Raw genomic sequence first — 16,641 nt, forward strand, 5'->3', positions numbered from 1 at the left:
CGCCCTGGAACTACTTAACCGGATTCGCACTTGGGCCGAATGATCGAGGGTATTCATCCGAGGGATTTACTGCAGTTCTCGAAAATGACACATTAGATCTATTCATGCTCGGAGACTCGCAACAAACTAACTGACACGCAGTCCCATACCAGATACACCCCTCTAGATCCAAAGTCTACCTCTTATCTATCTATAAATGAAAATTATTTCACTCACGAAATTTTACCATAGAAGTGAGAATTTGGCGCATTTGACCAACATTTCAAAAATGTTGCAGCTACATGTGAAACGACTTGAATGGCTCAATTAACATATCCAATATAAATCTCAGAATATTAAAATAACTTTTAAGTTACATGTACGTAGCCTATATATTTTCCAATCGTAATTTGTGATACGGGTATACGTGTATCCCGCGTATTTAATTCGAGCCAGATCAATTAAACTTACACGAATCCAGACCTGGATGCCTCAAGTGCCCCCTACACGAAATTTTCGCGAAAAAAACAAACACCGTGCACATGCGACACCGTTGAAAAAAGTCAATCAAGTAAATAGATTTTCTTTCAATAATATGATCAGCTTTCAACTTCCAGAAACCACCTTGTTGACATTTCACTTGCTATGTTGCGCATGTGCCAGGGAACATGAATTTCAAAACTTTGAAAACGTTCGTACTGTTTGTGCTTCGAAAACATCGTCTACTCGGTGGGCACGGATCGTTACGCCATTTTAGAGTTAATAACAGCGTGCTGCAGTCATACCCCGCTGTATCTGCCCCTTGTCACCATCACCGTCGATCTACGTAACACAAACTACGTTCAAACATTATTTCTTCCAAATAACTGTCAGCATCAACTGTTCGATGAAACAACGGTGTATTGGTGTGCGCAAATAGATACTACGGACAATAGTACTAAATATAGTAATTATTTTGAAATCAGGAATGAACGTTGATAATCAAAATGATTACATAGGATTAATTGCTCTCGTTTATTCGATACCGGTGTCATTGTATTAATTGTATACGTTTGATTTATTTCATTTTCATCCATTTGGCGTGAAAATCGCCAGATAGGTCGCCGCTTCATCAGAATTATGGCGAATTTGACATTTACACCAATTCAATTCAAAATTTATTGCATCCGCTCAATGTCGGGTTCGTGCCCTGCTGACGAGCCGCGCGGCGGACCTCTCGAGGCAGATCTGCGCGTCAAATCGTTTACTTCCGCGTTCTAAATAAGTTTACTATGTTTGTAAACAGTGAATACAGTTTGAATAAAGCGAACTGTTTTAATTTAGGATCTAATCTGAGTATTTACCGTAACCCGTCTATTCACTGGTCATCAGATAATCGAATAGCGGTATCCACGAACACCGGCGCGTATATCATAGTGAGTATTCTGATGATACCGCTTCTTTTTTTCAAGTTCAATTCAAGTTCGGTTTCCCCTCCTAACTAACCCCCAACTTTCTGAAACCCTATTTTCACCCTCTACTGTCTGTCACACATGCTCTCCGTGCGACGTTTTGGTCCGTTATTTCGTTAATAATCAGTTAATCTGTAAATATTATGCATCAATTTGTTCAGTAAGGAATTTGCATGATTCAGAAATAAATCATGAACTGGCGGTCATCCTTATTACCGAGATGATGTATTTTACCGAGATGAACCGAGATCAACCGAGATGAAATTAAATATAACATATTTATTTATTCCATATCGATTTTAACCATTGAAATCATATTATATCAGTAATAAATGCCTGCTGGGTTCATATTTTACATATTTTGTCGGATATTTTTGGAAAAATAACTTTTAACTTTACCGAGATGAGATCGTCGATCAATCAAATTCAATGAAATTTTATTGCTAACCGAGTTTACGTTTTTTGAGTCAAAATTTTTTTAAATAAAAAAATATGTAAAATATGACTCTAGGAGGTATTTATTACTGATATAACGTGATTTCAAGTGTTAAAATCGATAAGGAATAAATAGATATGTTATATTTAATTTCATCTCGGTTCATCTCGGTAAAATAGATCATCTCGGTAATAAATATGACCCTGAACTGGCATAAATTTGTTTGAGTTTTCATCTATCAGCGATAGTTTATCTAGCATACGCTCGCGTAATGCTGAAAAACGGCTTTTATGGCCCGTCGCGTGGCGCCACCTACTGTATTTTGATATGCTAATGAGCAGGTGATGACGTCACTATAACGTTTCCGAGCGTCCGCGGAGCAGATTTTTCAGCATTACGCGAGCGTATGATGAGTAAACTATCGCTCATATATGAAAACAAAGACAACTTTAGCAAAAATTGTTGTTTATTTCTGAATGCAAATTCCTCACTGAACAAATTGATGCGTAATTAAGATAGATAAACCGATTATTAACGAAATAACGGACCAACACGTCGCACGGAGAGCATATGTGACAGACAGTAGACCCTAATCCTAAGTCCAGTATCCTATTGAAAATATTTATTCAGTGTAATTATGTTGTAAATCTAGCCTATAATGTAGTTCGGCAGTGCTGGGCCCACTTTCAGTTTTAAGCTTAAATCAGTTTGGTTGAACCTTTTCGTGAAACTGGGCCCTGTTCTTAAAATTTAGGCAGTGGATATTTTGCCAATGCCACATTATTCCAGTTAACGCTATTTTGCCAATGGCTCGTTCTGATTGGCTGATTTACGCTGCGCATGCACTTCAGTAATTCAAGGTAATTGTGGAGAACAGAGTTAGAGAAAATAGTGTGAATGGTGAACGGACCCTAAACCTCACCCTCATCCCCTGGCTCTAGTGCCTAACCCTATCGAAAACCCAACCCTTATAACCCAATGATTTTATTGTTATTTTCATTGTTTTATCTTACGATATATAGCCATTGGCAAAATTTAGTTAACTAAAATAAAGCCGCGTTCGCAAAATATCCACTTTCTAGAATGTTACTTCAATTATAATTATTTGTTTTTTTCAGTCGCCGCAATGTAACTCAAATGCTATTCAAACTGGTTTGAATGTTTCAAACCTGTTCTTACCGGCTGAAGATAAAACCTTATCATTTGACGTCGGAATTGATAAGGATAAATTGCTCGATCCTGAACAAGGCAATGAAGGTAGGCCTAAGCTTTTTAATGCAACCCGGTGAGGCGGAGGTTGAGAGCTAGTGATCGTTTGTTGAATAGTATATTGTAAATTTTCTATTGATTCGATATTCAGGCACAGTATTTTGAGCTGATTTTGATCTCCCACGGGTGGTCAACCTAATCGTTGGGTGTCAGATTTTATAATCGGATGGGCCTACCAACTGCGGTTTGTGAAAACATCCAATCTTAAAACTAAACTGCAGACCGGTTACTGACTAATCCCTAGGCTACACACAGAGTTTCCTGATTCTAACTCAAAATCTACAATCCTTATTCTCCAGATGTCCCCGATCCATATTCTATTAGTGTTTGTCGCAGGTTAAACTGGTCTACCCTTTCAGTGTGTATACACCGCAGTGCGGTGTATGAATCGGTGATGGATTTTGCCAGTACACCGCACTGCGGTGTTTTGGTGTAATTAGTATTTAGTCTTTATCTCTATTGAAATATGGCAGCACCTGTCAAACATAGTGAAATACTAGTAACTAATGATACGCCGCGCCATGGTGTAGACGCACTATAGTGCTATTCCCGTTATTCAACACACTAGGGCGGAATTTTTCAGAATTTTCAAATTATCTCCAGCACTATAGGTTCAGCACTATTAGTCAGCACTGAAAGGGTTAAACAGACTAGATGTTATTTATATACCTACTAAAAGTCTCCTGCACTAGATGCCTAACTACATATTTCTCTAACATCGGTCTTATTTTCACTCAACTGATTCCAGTTTTGCAAGCTCGAGTCGCGCTGGATCGTACGTTGAACCCGGATGGAGATTTCACGCAATCGTTCAAGGGATTTCTGTCGGTGAAATGGTCGCCGCGCGATATGGACGACTTGGAACGATGCATCTGCGCGACGCTCACTCGCGACCATCGAATCTGTATCTACTCACTCGGCAAGTCGCACAGAAAACTACACAAGGTCCGGTTTCTTTCGCAAACGATTTATCTTTCTATTTCAATTCTAGCTTCCATCATCATTCTTAGTTTTCTATGTTTTAAGTTCATATTTTGGCTTAACTGAATTCATCGACCGTGAATTGTTTTGGTCAATCCTTATTGGTTATTATCAATCCCTGGGTTTTATGAAAACAAATTACGACCTGGAAACCTAACGAACACTAGCGACATGCGCAAGTGAAATCTTCTACTATTGCCGCAGTAGTTGAGGTCCAGCTGTACAGCAGTGACACCTGGAGGTTGCTCCGCATGCCACAAGTGAAATCTTCTACTATTGCCGCAGTAGTTGAGGTACAGCTGCACAGTAATGACACCACCCGGTGGATCCACACTTTCCACAAGGGGAATCTTCTATTGGCGCAGTAGGCTAGTTGATGTCCAACTGCACTGCAGTGACTCCTGGTGGATCATCACTTTTCACAAGTGGAATCTTCTAGTTTACGTACGTCCTACTGCACGCTAGTGACACCTGGTGGATCCTCTTTGTAACCTATATTTCAGGTCGCCGATCTGTCTCGTAAATATCACGCGCTCGTAAAGAAGAACGATTTCGCTTTAGCCGAAGAGAAAACATCGCAAGCGGCCGATAAAGAATACGAGTACCATTTATATAGAAATATCCTATACAGTTTAGCGGCAGTAGGTGAGTTACATAAATGTACCTTGTGTAAAGCCCAACGAGTCGGAGAAACCAATATGGCGTCTCATTCAAAAAGCGGCTCTAATTCAGGCCGAAACTATTAACGTTTTGACCAAAAGGAAGTAAGTTTTTTGGCTAAAAGTTACTGATTTTTGTTCCCCAAAAAAATTCTTTTTTTTGAAAATATTTTCCGACTTTCAATATAGGCCGTTTTCATCCCTGTAATCCCCTGGCTCCTCTAGTGCCTAACCCTTGTGTAAAGCCCAACGCACACGGAAAAAAATTTGTTACGCCCAAATCCATGGAGCAATCCATGGAGACAACGATAAACTCAGTAACTCGCATCTATCTCAAAATGGCGGCGTCCATGCGACAGCGAAAGATTTTATTAGTAATATTGTTAAGTTTGCGAAATCGACGGCGTAGAAGTGTCAATCGACGTGTGTGGCAGCGTTTCTGGATTGGAAGGCGCATCAGGCAATTCAACTACAAAAAACGTTTTTCGCAAATCAAGCAGTGCTTGTTTCGCAAAAAAAATTTTTTTGCTCACGAAAAACGTTTTTCGGTTCGGTGTTTTTTGTTTTGCCTCCAACGCGCACGGCACTGAAAAAAAACGTTTTTTTCACGAGCGGTGTGCGATGGGCTTAAGACTGGCCTTACTCATACATCGGGTTGGTAAAACCAGGTCCCAGTCTCACAAAAAGGTTTAACTCTTAAAATCGATTTAATTTCTTCATTAATTCAGTTTATCTTAAATCGATTTAGGCCTTAATCCTTTTTGTGAAACTGGGCCCTGGTCAGCCACTCTGGCCGCGGACAAAAACCAATTATTAACCCATTACGTCATTTTGGGGATGAAAATATCCTGTTAACACTTTCATTGTCCTGGAGCCAGTTTGGCAGTATCTTTAATTCATATGCAGACAACTGATGCACCATCTATCTTAAAATCTGCGTACCATTTTAAATCTATTTTTTATCTACAACTTCATTCTAATGCTCTCATGGGTTATAGATCACAGTTCCGCAATAATGTTAATAACGTAGTAGACATGTTGAATCAACTCGACTTTGAGCGCGAATTTCAACGTTGTGTCAATGTTGTATGCTTGGGTCCCCGGGTCAAAAATTAAAGCAATTTAAATGAAAGAAAAACCATTCATTTCTGATTGGGCTTTATTGATTATAATGTTTCCTCGATAAAAAAAGCTAGAAATATTGAATTCGAACATTCCGACCATCATGAGAATGCGACAACATAGCAAATGCAATGAGCCATGACTGGGCAACACCGGCTGGCCAAACACCTGAACCGCCATCTTTCAGGAAAGTATAAAAACTAAGTTCTCTCTTGCACGTACATAGAGTTTTAATGCCACGCAATTACTGCTTTACAATCCTGTATTGACGTGCTGAACTCATCATATGCATGTCAAATGTCAATTGCGTACATGATGAACCCAGCCAAGTCATATACCGCAAAAAAGGTGAATCCTTTCAGTGCTTACTAATTAATATCCTATAGTGCTGGATGTAATCTAAAAGTTTTGGAAGATTCGACCCTAGTGTGTTGAATAACGGGAATACCACTATAGTGCGTCTACACCGCAGCGCGGTGTATCGTTAGTTACTAATATTTCACTATGTTTGACAGTTGCTGCCATCTTTCAATAAGAATAAAAACTAATTACTAACTACATCAATACACTGCAATGCCGTGTACTAGCAAGATCCATCACTGATTCATACACCGCACTGCGGTGTAGACGCACTGAAAGGGTTGAAAGGCAAAATTCTTCGACGTTCGGGAGAGTTCACATTTTGAAAACGAAACCAATTTTTCAGATTTATCGTGGAGCCCGAACATGTATCGTACGCAATCGGCGAAAACGGATGAATCGCCGACGTCGAAAGTCTCCAAATTCTGTTTCCTGTCGACGAGTATGAAAGATGGTAGCGTCGTCTTCTGGAAAATTATAACACCCTGCATCGACAAGTGAGTTCTTTCTGATCGGAATATATTTACCCGGTTGGATCTGATATTTAAGATTTAGAAATATTTACAATTCAGGCCTAATAAGCTGTTATCACCAAGTTGAACGGTCATTTTTGAGTTGACCCGTCATCTCTTCATTTGAACTGTTATGTCAGAGTTGACCTGTCATCTCTTGAATGCATCAATTATCTTAAGCTATATCGAATCATTTCAGAGCTAATTGCACGTTATCGATGGTTGAGGACACGGGAATCGAATTACCGAACTGCTCGTGTTGGGCGCAAGTCGACGAGCGCAACGGTTACTTCGCGATCGGATTCCTCGACGGACGTCTGCTCGTCTACGGTTACCACGTCGACGACGACACCGGCGACCTCAGTCTCACCGAGCCGGTCGACGTTTGGAAGGACGTCGATAAACTGTCGGTCACCGACATCGTCTGGGATAAAGAGGTAAGATCCATTGTCCGTTCCCCCTATGACATCATCAAATATTGCAATGGCTGTTTCCTTAATTAAATCAGGTTCGTGTATGAAATCAGCAAATTGCCTGCTGATCTGAAGACCTTTACAACTACCTCCATAAATCAGCCATGACATCATCAAATTACTTGATTAAATGAATGATCTGGGTCCCTGTGACTTTTTGATTCCTGAAAAAAGTCAAAACAGAAAACGCTTTGAAACCTGGGCTGCTTGAAACTCCTTTTATTTGAACGAAGTGCCCAAAACTCCTCTAAAACTCCACTTCAATTTTGAGAAATGGGCGATTAAAAATTTGCCTAGTTCGTAGTTGTACAGTAGATTACGCTTTAATTGGTGCAGCTTGAGGAGTAATAAGCAGTTTGGATGCGGGCAGCTTGAGCGCTAATGGGTTGAATAGCCTTCTAATAAGATCGCTCTGAGAAATGATCCATGCTGCCATCACAAATCACCCTATGACATCATCGAATTCAGCAATCCGCAGTGCGAACAATGTTGACGATGAATCTATTGTGTACGTGCTTTTTTTCCTGTGACTTCTTTTCAGAGAGATCTGCTGTATTTCGGTAAGGAGAACTTCGCGTTGTCCGCAAAGTTAGGAAACCCGGCGAAACCGGAGATGTCGAGCGCGGTTAAAGTGATCCATCGGCTCGACGTCGCGATCGCCGGTTTAGCGATACACGACGAGTTGTTGATCATAGCTTCGACCGAAAGTGATGTCATCATGTGCCGAAGTTCCGTCGATCCAGGTAATGTCCGCGTGTTAAAAAATACAGGGAAACCTATCTATAATGAATGCAAGGGTAGACCCAGGATTTTCATCCCCCGGAAAATTTTGAAAACTTCAGTCTCATTTTCATACATTCATTCGTCCACTTATATCCAAAGGCACTGCCGATTGTCATGCATATCTTCAAATTTTGATATTTTCTTAAACAATTTCTCCTCAAAGAAGAATACTGTAGTGAAGAATACTGTAGTGAAGAATATGATCTTTCGATTGATTATGGGTTGGCGTCGATATTGTTCCGTGGTTGATAAATGGTTATCAGAGTGACTACAGCGACTGTGCTAAATCCCTTTACCGACTATTCACGTTTCAATAGTTCCGACTGAGTTTGCCTCGGGGCCACCCGCACAGTGTTGACATCATGGCTGCTGAAGTAGCGAGGCTTTCGATCCCCCCAAAAGAATGCAGAAAACTTAGCTTAATTTTGGTGGAATCTTTTATTTTTCGCATTAGCTCAATAATAGAATAACCAGTTATCAGCATCGATAGAGTATTCGCGTCCACTCCGGTTGGGCTGAAGATATTTCATAAATGGTGACTGTTTTTCAGGGGGGTGGATGTAAAAATGAAATGGGTGGCCGCCCCTCTAAAACCTATTATGGAGAACAATGCACACCTACGCAGGTCATCACATCAACCATTGTAAAATATTATGACATTCACCTGTCACAGGATTTCTCCCTCCCTTTCTAGCGGACCCTGCTGGGTACCAATTCTCCTAGATCTGCCGCTAATCTAGTTAATTAGCTAATTACGTAATTCGATTTTAATTACAGAAATCGTTTATAGCGACAATCTTTCGAACGATGGTAAGAAGTGGTTATGTCACGGAATCGCTGTGTCTCCCAACTGTGCATTCCTTTCATTCGTTCAAAGTCCGGGATTTTATTACGACCATTTGAAATTGAGAGATCCGTTGAAGGTAAGAGGGACTCGGCGTCTTACTCGGTAAATTTCGGACTGGGAAATTCTTTGCCGAGTTAATCGGACGCATGAATCTACTGTACGACTTGGAAAATATTGCAGCAGCCTCTGATAAAATTCTACCCCAGTTTTCGGTCAAATACTGATAAAGAATTCGAGAATTACGGTAGACTTAGCTTAGTCTCCTTACTGCGGTAGGCTTAAACCTTCCAGTGCTGACTAATTAATACCCTATAGTACTGGAGATAATTTGAAAATTCTAAAAAAATTCCACCCTAGTGTGTTGAAAAATGGGAATACCACTATCGTGCATCTACACTGCGGCGCGGTGTATCGTTAGTTTCTAGTATATCACTATGTTTGACAGGTGCTGCCATTTTTCAAGAGAGATAATTACTAATTAGGCTACTAATTACATCAATACACCGCAGTGCAGTGTACTAGCAAAATCTATCACTGATTTATACACCGCACTGCGGTGTAGACGCACTGAAAGGGTTAAGTTAAGACTGGTTAAATTCTATCCCGAGTTCGTGTCAAATACAAAGGAAGAGTTTGAGAAATACAGTAGACTCATAGTAGTCGAATGAAGCACTCTAATCCATGTTCACTGTAGAAAATCGAAGAAGTCCCACAATTCAAATGTCCTGTGAGTTCGTATGCTACGTTACTTCTATTTCTAGTCATTCCACGTTATCACCCTGTTACGATGGCTGTTAGTCCGCAGCTGAAACATTGTGGTTTCCTTTTCGTAGATTTTATCGCATAGAAATTCAAATTGTGGGACTTCTTCGATTATCAGCGGAGGACTTGTCTCCTACTGCCGTAAAGTTGGGTGAAAGTTCAAGTAATACAGTAGACTCTGTCCCTTACTCTGTATGTAAATTTATATGCTGTTTTTGGGTCAAATACTAATGTCTATTTCAACCTGACTTGAGAGCATCCCGGGTGGCCTAGCTCACTCATTTTTGGTAGTACATGTACATACCTGATAAAGGTCTTAGTAGGACCAGAAAGGACAGGCAGTCGACCTTAAACATCATTTTTCAATCCACTTTAAACTGTATTGAAGGATATCCAAAAAGTCTTTATTGAAAGGGTTTCATGAGAGAAAAGAGACTCCATGATTTGAAAGTTTAACAATATGTCTCCATGCCTACCAACTGAAGTTTGGTTTGTAGGCATGGAAACATATTGTTAAACTTTCAAATCATGGAGTCACTTCTCTTCAATTAACCCCTTTCAGTCAAGACTTTTTGGATATCCAATACAGTTTCAAATGGATTAAAAAATGATGATTTAGGTCTACTGCCAGTCCTTTCTGGTCCTACTAAGACCTTTATCAGGTATGTACTACCAAAAATGAGCTAGCTAGGCCATCCAGATTGCTCTCAAGTCAGGTTGAAATAGACATTAGTCAATTAATGAATGGTTAACTGCATGGAATAAAGATTTTTCATTTTTAGATCAAGGCGATAAGCTTGCTACCTAAAGAAGAATTGTGTCAACGAATTTTAGAAGAAAGGGGTGAGTAAACGCGATTTCGCAATCGTGAATAGAATAAATCATCGATTCCTCGTTCATCATTTACTGACGTTCGTATTTTTAGACGAATTGCCGTTCGATTTATTAGAAGATTTACGATACCGATGTCGAGCCGGAATGCCGTTGTGCGAAACGATGGAGAAACTGCTGTCGTCGCGTGACGAATGGCAGGACATCTCGGTTTATTATCACAAACTGATGAGGTAGAAAATACCGATGACCTTCTCGTTCTCAATGTGACTTTGACAATTCAGAAAAATTACGATTTGTTCTTGGACTTTCTTCTTGATGACTTCTACAATTCCTTTAGTTGAATTATGATTAATTACTAATGAAGAACTTCTGAATGGCTTCAATGATTATCATTAAACACTTGATTACCTATAATGACCTCAATCTTAGTGACTGCAATGATTCAGTAGAATTATGATTAAATGCTAATGATAACCTCATGTTTGATGAGGTTATGATCACTGATTCCTCTAGTTATTTGTGATTAGTTACTAATGACAACCTTCTCATTCTAAACGACTTCAATGATTCGATGAAATCATGATTACTAATGACGATTTCAATCTTAACCTCTTCATTGCCACTTGTGACGTATATTTCCCTCGCAAATAATGACCTTCTCTTACCATGCATGACGTATATTTACGTCGCAGATATATGTGTTTACTGCAATAGCCAGTGTAGTGAGTCATTACACTGCTGGTGTGTAGCCGTACTATATGCTTGTCTGCCTCAATTTAGTTCAAATTTTCACTCATAGATGGAGGATTAGTACCTCTAATAACTTATTTGAATCGAATGATGCCATTGGGTTTGAATCCTGGTGAGGCACGTTACATTATCTGTGGTAGTGAAGAGGTTAATGACTGCGATGATTCAGAAAAATTATGATTAGTTACCAAAATGACCTTCTCATTTTCAATGACTTCAAAAGAATTCATTGACGTTTGATCACACAGATTCCAATCGGTGACTTCATGGTCAACAATAAATGGATACGTTTTTGATTCGGAATTTCCAGGTTTTTGATTCGAATGTTGTTGAATTTTATGGCGTCTGCTGCTGACGATGTGAAGAGGCAAGAATTGGAGAATGATTTATTTATCGTCGAAGATTTGATCATCAAACATCACATAATCGAACATATGAATAGTTACAACGATATTCCCAATCCCGGAGAAACAGGTAATCTTCAGAAATCCTAGGTGATTAAACGCGCAGAATTAGTACCCAGGAAGTAAGACATAACAGTTAAACCCTGAAGAGAAATAGGTAATCACAGGCCCCGGTTTTATAGACTGGTATTAACTTTAACCCGGGGGCTAACTTAATTCATTTTCAATTGAGTTAACCCCCCGGGTTAAAGACAATAACAGTCTATGAAACTGGGCCCAGGGTCCAGTTTCACAAAAAAGTTTAAGCCTTAAACAGTTAAGTTTGAATTGTTGTTCTCATTATAAACATGTAAAACCATTGGCAATTACACCAAAAATTTGAGTTTAACTTTTTTGTGAAACCTGGTCCAGGACACAGTTCCGCAGTTGTGAGTTAAGATTTGACTCAGAGTTAACTCATTGAAAATGAACTAATTTTAACTCAGTGTTAATTCTAACTCAGAACTGCGGAACTGGATCCAGAATTAGTACCCAGGTAATCCTAAATTCTAATCTATAATCTTAGGTTGTAATCTTTGTGCAACTAGTACACGTATTCCTACACTTACATTCGTAATCCTAGGTAATCTATAATCCCTATATTCGGATCTATAACCTTATGTTGCAAACTTAGATCAACATGAAATTCTACCATAGAATTTGCACTATCTAGCATGTACGTAGTAGTAGACCTGCGAATAATCCAGAATTGCCTACTGGCAAATGTGCTGGTAATCTTGTGGTAATCGGAAATTCTTCTTTTCAGAACAATTGATCACGAGTTTAATGGTCGATTGGTGTAAACAAACATCGAACAACGGAGAACGCGCGGAACCATCTAGTGGCGAACAATGCGCGATATGTACTGAACGTATCCTTTATTTATCCCTTCCCCCTGTTCCCCGGAGAAATATCCTGCCCCTCGGCTCAGCGGGATAAGCCTTATACCACTCTTGCATTCAATATCGGTGATGTTTACGGTGTGCAGCGACACTCAAAGGCTGTTCCGTAACGAGGACGAATGAACAATCCAATCGGGCTAGTCTTCAGAAACCAAGATCGGAACGACGTAAATCAAACAATAAACGAACAAACATATGATGTTTAACCCTTTCAGTGCGTCTACACTGCAGTGCGGTGTATGAGTTGGTGATGGATTTTGCTAGTACACCGCACTGCGGTGTATTGATGAAATTAGTTTTTATCTCTATTGAATTGAAAGATGGCAGCACCTGTCAAACATAGTGAAATATTAGTACCTAATGATACACCGCGCCACGGTGTAGACGCACTATAGTGCTATTTCCGTTATTCAACACACTAGGGTGGAATTTTCCCAAATTTTCACATTTTCTCCAGCACTTAGGGTATTAATTAGTCAGCACGGAAAGGGTTAAGAGTTATTTTCTGTTAACAGTAATTGTATAGGTATACCGTTAGTTACCATTTCACAGGGAGTTTGTCCTAAAGGTCATTCGTTCGGTAAGTTCTAACGAGCTAGAACAGGTTGTAAGCTAGATTTCATGCAGGTATCGGTCTGCACCCTGTTGTCCCCTCGGGCGTTCATTCTTCCGATTTTGATCGTTCACACTTCATGGGCGATCAGGACTTCCCCGGTACGTTTGTACAATTAGAAATGAACATTTTTTCACTGTACTTTCAATAAGGGATCGTTCACACTTCACACGTGTTCAGAACTTCACCCGAGACATATTTAATCGAAAATGAACTACAAACACCGGACATTTAGATAATTTTGATCAGTGCATTTTCTATAAGCGATCGCCCCGGTTGAAGAATGGTGAATTTCTCAAGCGGATGGTTGCGGGTTACTGATTGATAATTGCATGACTTCGGCTTGAAATTCATTCGTTTTCTATAACCACTCAGGTCCCTATGACTCCTTGATTCCTTGAAAACTCATTCCAAACCAATAATATTTTTCAAGGTACTTGAATATCCTTGAATTTGAGCAAAATGCCTAAACGTCCTTGAATAACTCCTTGAATTTTGAACAATTGACAATTAGAAAATGTTTAGTTTTTAGACTTAGGTAGTCATAGGCCGTGTACACACAGATTCCACCTAATTGAATGGTTTACCGAGATAAACAGTACCGATTTAAGAGGAATCTACAGTAATGGGGATATGAAAGGGATGAATACACTCCTTGAAATTTTTTCCTTCTTGAAAACTCCTTGAATTCTGGGATAACTGATCTGTAGGGACCCTGTAACCCAAAACTGAGGATGACTGAGTTCAAATCTTCATCATTCCCGGTCAGTCGTCAATGCGTGATTTCTGTTTATGATTGTTTTTACAGGTCGATGTTGTCAGACGTTGTTGCTGTGTCAGAACGTTCCGTACAGGAAGTGTATGGAGTGTCAGTCTGTTGCTATCGCCATGGAAATATCTGGTACGTAGCATGTGACAGTAATGTTATGATAATAATGATAATAATAATAATGATAATGATAAAAGTGTCTTATATACCGGTAGCACTAAATCCAGCGTATTTGCTCTGAGCGCTTGACGTTTTCGGTATTATTACTCCAGCCGTTACAACGACTGCTAATAAGCGCTCAGGTGTCATCAATCAGGCCAGGTACCCATTTACTCCTGGGTGGAGAGAGTCAATGAGGATGTGTCTTGCCCGGGGACACCACGGTAATGTATGTATACGGGGTTTGAACCCATGACTCTTCCTGGAGTCGAGTGCTCTACCACGTCTTGGCCACACCGCTCCACAGTTGGGACTCCAACATCGTTCGTTATCTGTGATCATTAACCTTTCAGTGCTGACTAATCGATACCCTATAGTGCTGGAGATAATTTGAAAATTTTAAAAAATTTCACCCATGTATGTGGAATAACGGGAATACCACTGTAGTGCGTCTACACCGCGGCGCGGTGTATCGTTACTTACCAATATTTCACTATGTTTGACAGGTGCTGCCATCTTTCAATAGAGACTAATTTACTTATTAGATCAATACACCTCAGTGCGGTGTACTAGCAAAATCCATCACTGATTTATACACCGCACTGCAGTGTAGATGCACTGAAAGGGTTCAAAGACCTTGAAAAAATCTGACCCTCATTGCAATGGAATACTCCCAGAAAATGTAGGCCACTACCTAGCAGTGGCTATGCCTTGAATAATTTGTCTCCTAAATATCTCTGTGACCTTTTTCATATTTATGTCCCAGGCCGTCCTCTCCATTCTTCTGTCTACATACCTCACTAACAGTCCCTTTATACGAAAGAAAGTCTTTCGGTCCCCAGCCCTTTTCCATCAATGTCCCAACCCTGTGGAATCAGCTTCCCGAGCTCCGGTCGATAACATTGCTGGAGATCTTCAGCAGGCAACGTTTCCTCTTTAATGCGGTCTTTATGTCGAGTGCTCTTAGTGCTTTTTAGAAAATTTCCTTCATATTTCAAAGTTCATGGTACATTCTAATCATGCAAAAGCAGCGCCTAAAAACGCTCCAAATCCATGGAAATTGGACTAATTTATAGACATTTTCTGGGGGATGACCGCAGAGCTTTGGAGATCCTGGTTAAGCTCCCAGAGTGTCCCATTACCATTGAGGGCTATCCCTCAATGGTAATGGGATGCTACCGGAAAATGGCTAACCCTCATTGCAAGGGGACATAGATTCCCAGAAATGAAAATTCAACTAAAATTGCCATCCATTTATTTTTCTAGGATCTGATTGGATAAAACAAGTTCTGAAGACGAAATGTACATTTTGCGATGGAATACTAGTGTAGAATTTAACCGAGCCTTGCGTAGTGGAGGACGGGAGGGGCAGTTACACTTGAAATTATGGACTCAAAATCTTCCATTAGGCTGTTGTTACCAGTTCTGACTATGTTAAGCAATTGAAATGGGGTACTGGCACACACGAGATGGCGTTACAATACACTCGGTTATACGGTGAGAATTACGCGGGTAGTTCATTTTCAATGATGAGAAATAAGTTCGTGGAAAATGAAGTACTGGACTTTAAGGCTGCCAAATGGAAATGTCTTAAAACGAGTCATTAAATAAATAATTGACATTAGTGTATGGTACAGTTTTACTGGAAATTGATTTTCCTAATGAGAAAACTTGGTTCGAATTTAATTAAAATGTAGAAGAAATTGAAGCGCGGTAACCAAGTAACACTAGTGAACCTGGTGGATCCTCGCCTGCCATACATGGAATCCTCGATTGCCAGAGTAGCTTTGCCAGTACCCCATTGCATAAAAACTGGCTCAATCTGAAGTAGAACTATCGAGATATCAAAATGGAGTTGCTTTCATCATTCAAGTTATTACAAACTGTATCATGTAAATAAACTAGAATTCTGAATGAACTGAAAAGTATTATTTAATTAAGCATGAATTTCTAAACGTTGCATTTAAATGTCAAATGAATTGAATACTGTCTGTAGATAAATGCATTTTCGTGTATAAATATTTTTATATTTTGAAATATCAATCTCAATAAAATCGACATAATGAATATGGTACAAGTTTGTTATCATTCCCAGTTCTGTGGTGGCCATTTATAATAAGCCAATTACTTGTGAATCAGCAGGCTGGATGTTTTTGGATATTCCTTCTGCCTTTTATATGTTTAAAAGCCCTTCTGTTAATTATAACCATCAAGAAATTCAAGGAAAAAGGTTATCGTGTGTCCTCGGATTGACCCACATTTCCTCACGCTTATGCACCATGGGGCATGCAAACATGTAAGATCAAGATAATCGACGAAGAGTTGTTAAATGTATGAACCAAAGATTGAGTCAATTCAATTGAAGCGTCTTCAAAACTTCCCAAAATACGTGTCACTAGATTCCGTCTATGGACAGACGGATGAAAAAATGAATGCATTAGTCTGCAAGGATTCTAGTCCCAAGTGGGCTATCCGTGTTCAGAATATTACCAGAGACATGTTATGAATTGAAAACTGAATATCACCGCCAGTCGGAC

General features: G+C 39.7%; 1 protein-coding gene across 1 annotated transcript; it reads left to right on the forward strand.

The window, feature by feature from the left end:
* Window positions 1–1,209: 1,209 nt before the first annotated feature.
* LOC141912056 (general transcription factor 3C polypeptide 4-like) lies at window positions 1,210–16,111 on the forward strand. Its single transcript, XM_074803232.1, has 15 exons — window positions 1,210–1,394; window positions 2,985–3,123; window positions 3,884–4,080; window positions 4,620–4,761; window positions 6,604–6,754; window positions 6,969–7,206; window positions 7,784–7,985; window positions 8,803–8,948; window positions 10,417–10,477; window positions 10,560–10,698; window positions 11,529–11,692; window positions 12,428–12,532; window positions 13,090–13,143; window positions 13,985–14,077; window positions 15,371–16,111. Exons 1-15 carry the CDS (start codon window positions 1,251–1,253, stop codon window positions 15,433–15,435), a joined length of 2,040 nt encoding a protein of 679 aa, XP_074659333.1. The 5' UTR covers window positions 1,210–1,250; the 3' UTR covers window positions 15,436–16,111.
* The last annotated feature ends 530 nt before the right edge of the window (window positions 16,112–16,641 follow it).

Source organism: Tubulanus polymorphus, chromosome 10 (genome assembly GCF_964204645.1).
Source record: "Tubulanus polymorphus chromosome 10, tnTubPoly1.2, whole genome shotgun sequence".
NCBI classification, from domain to species: Eukaryota; Metazoa; Nemertea; class Palaeonemertea; order Tubulaniformes; family Tubulanidae; genus Tubulanus; species Tubulanus polymorphus.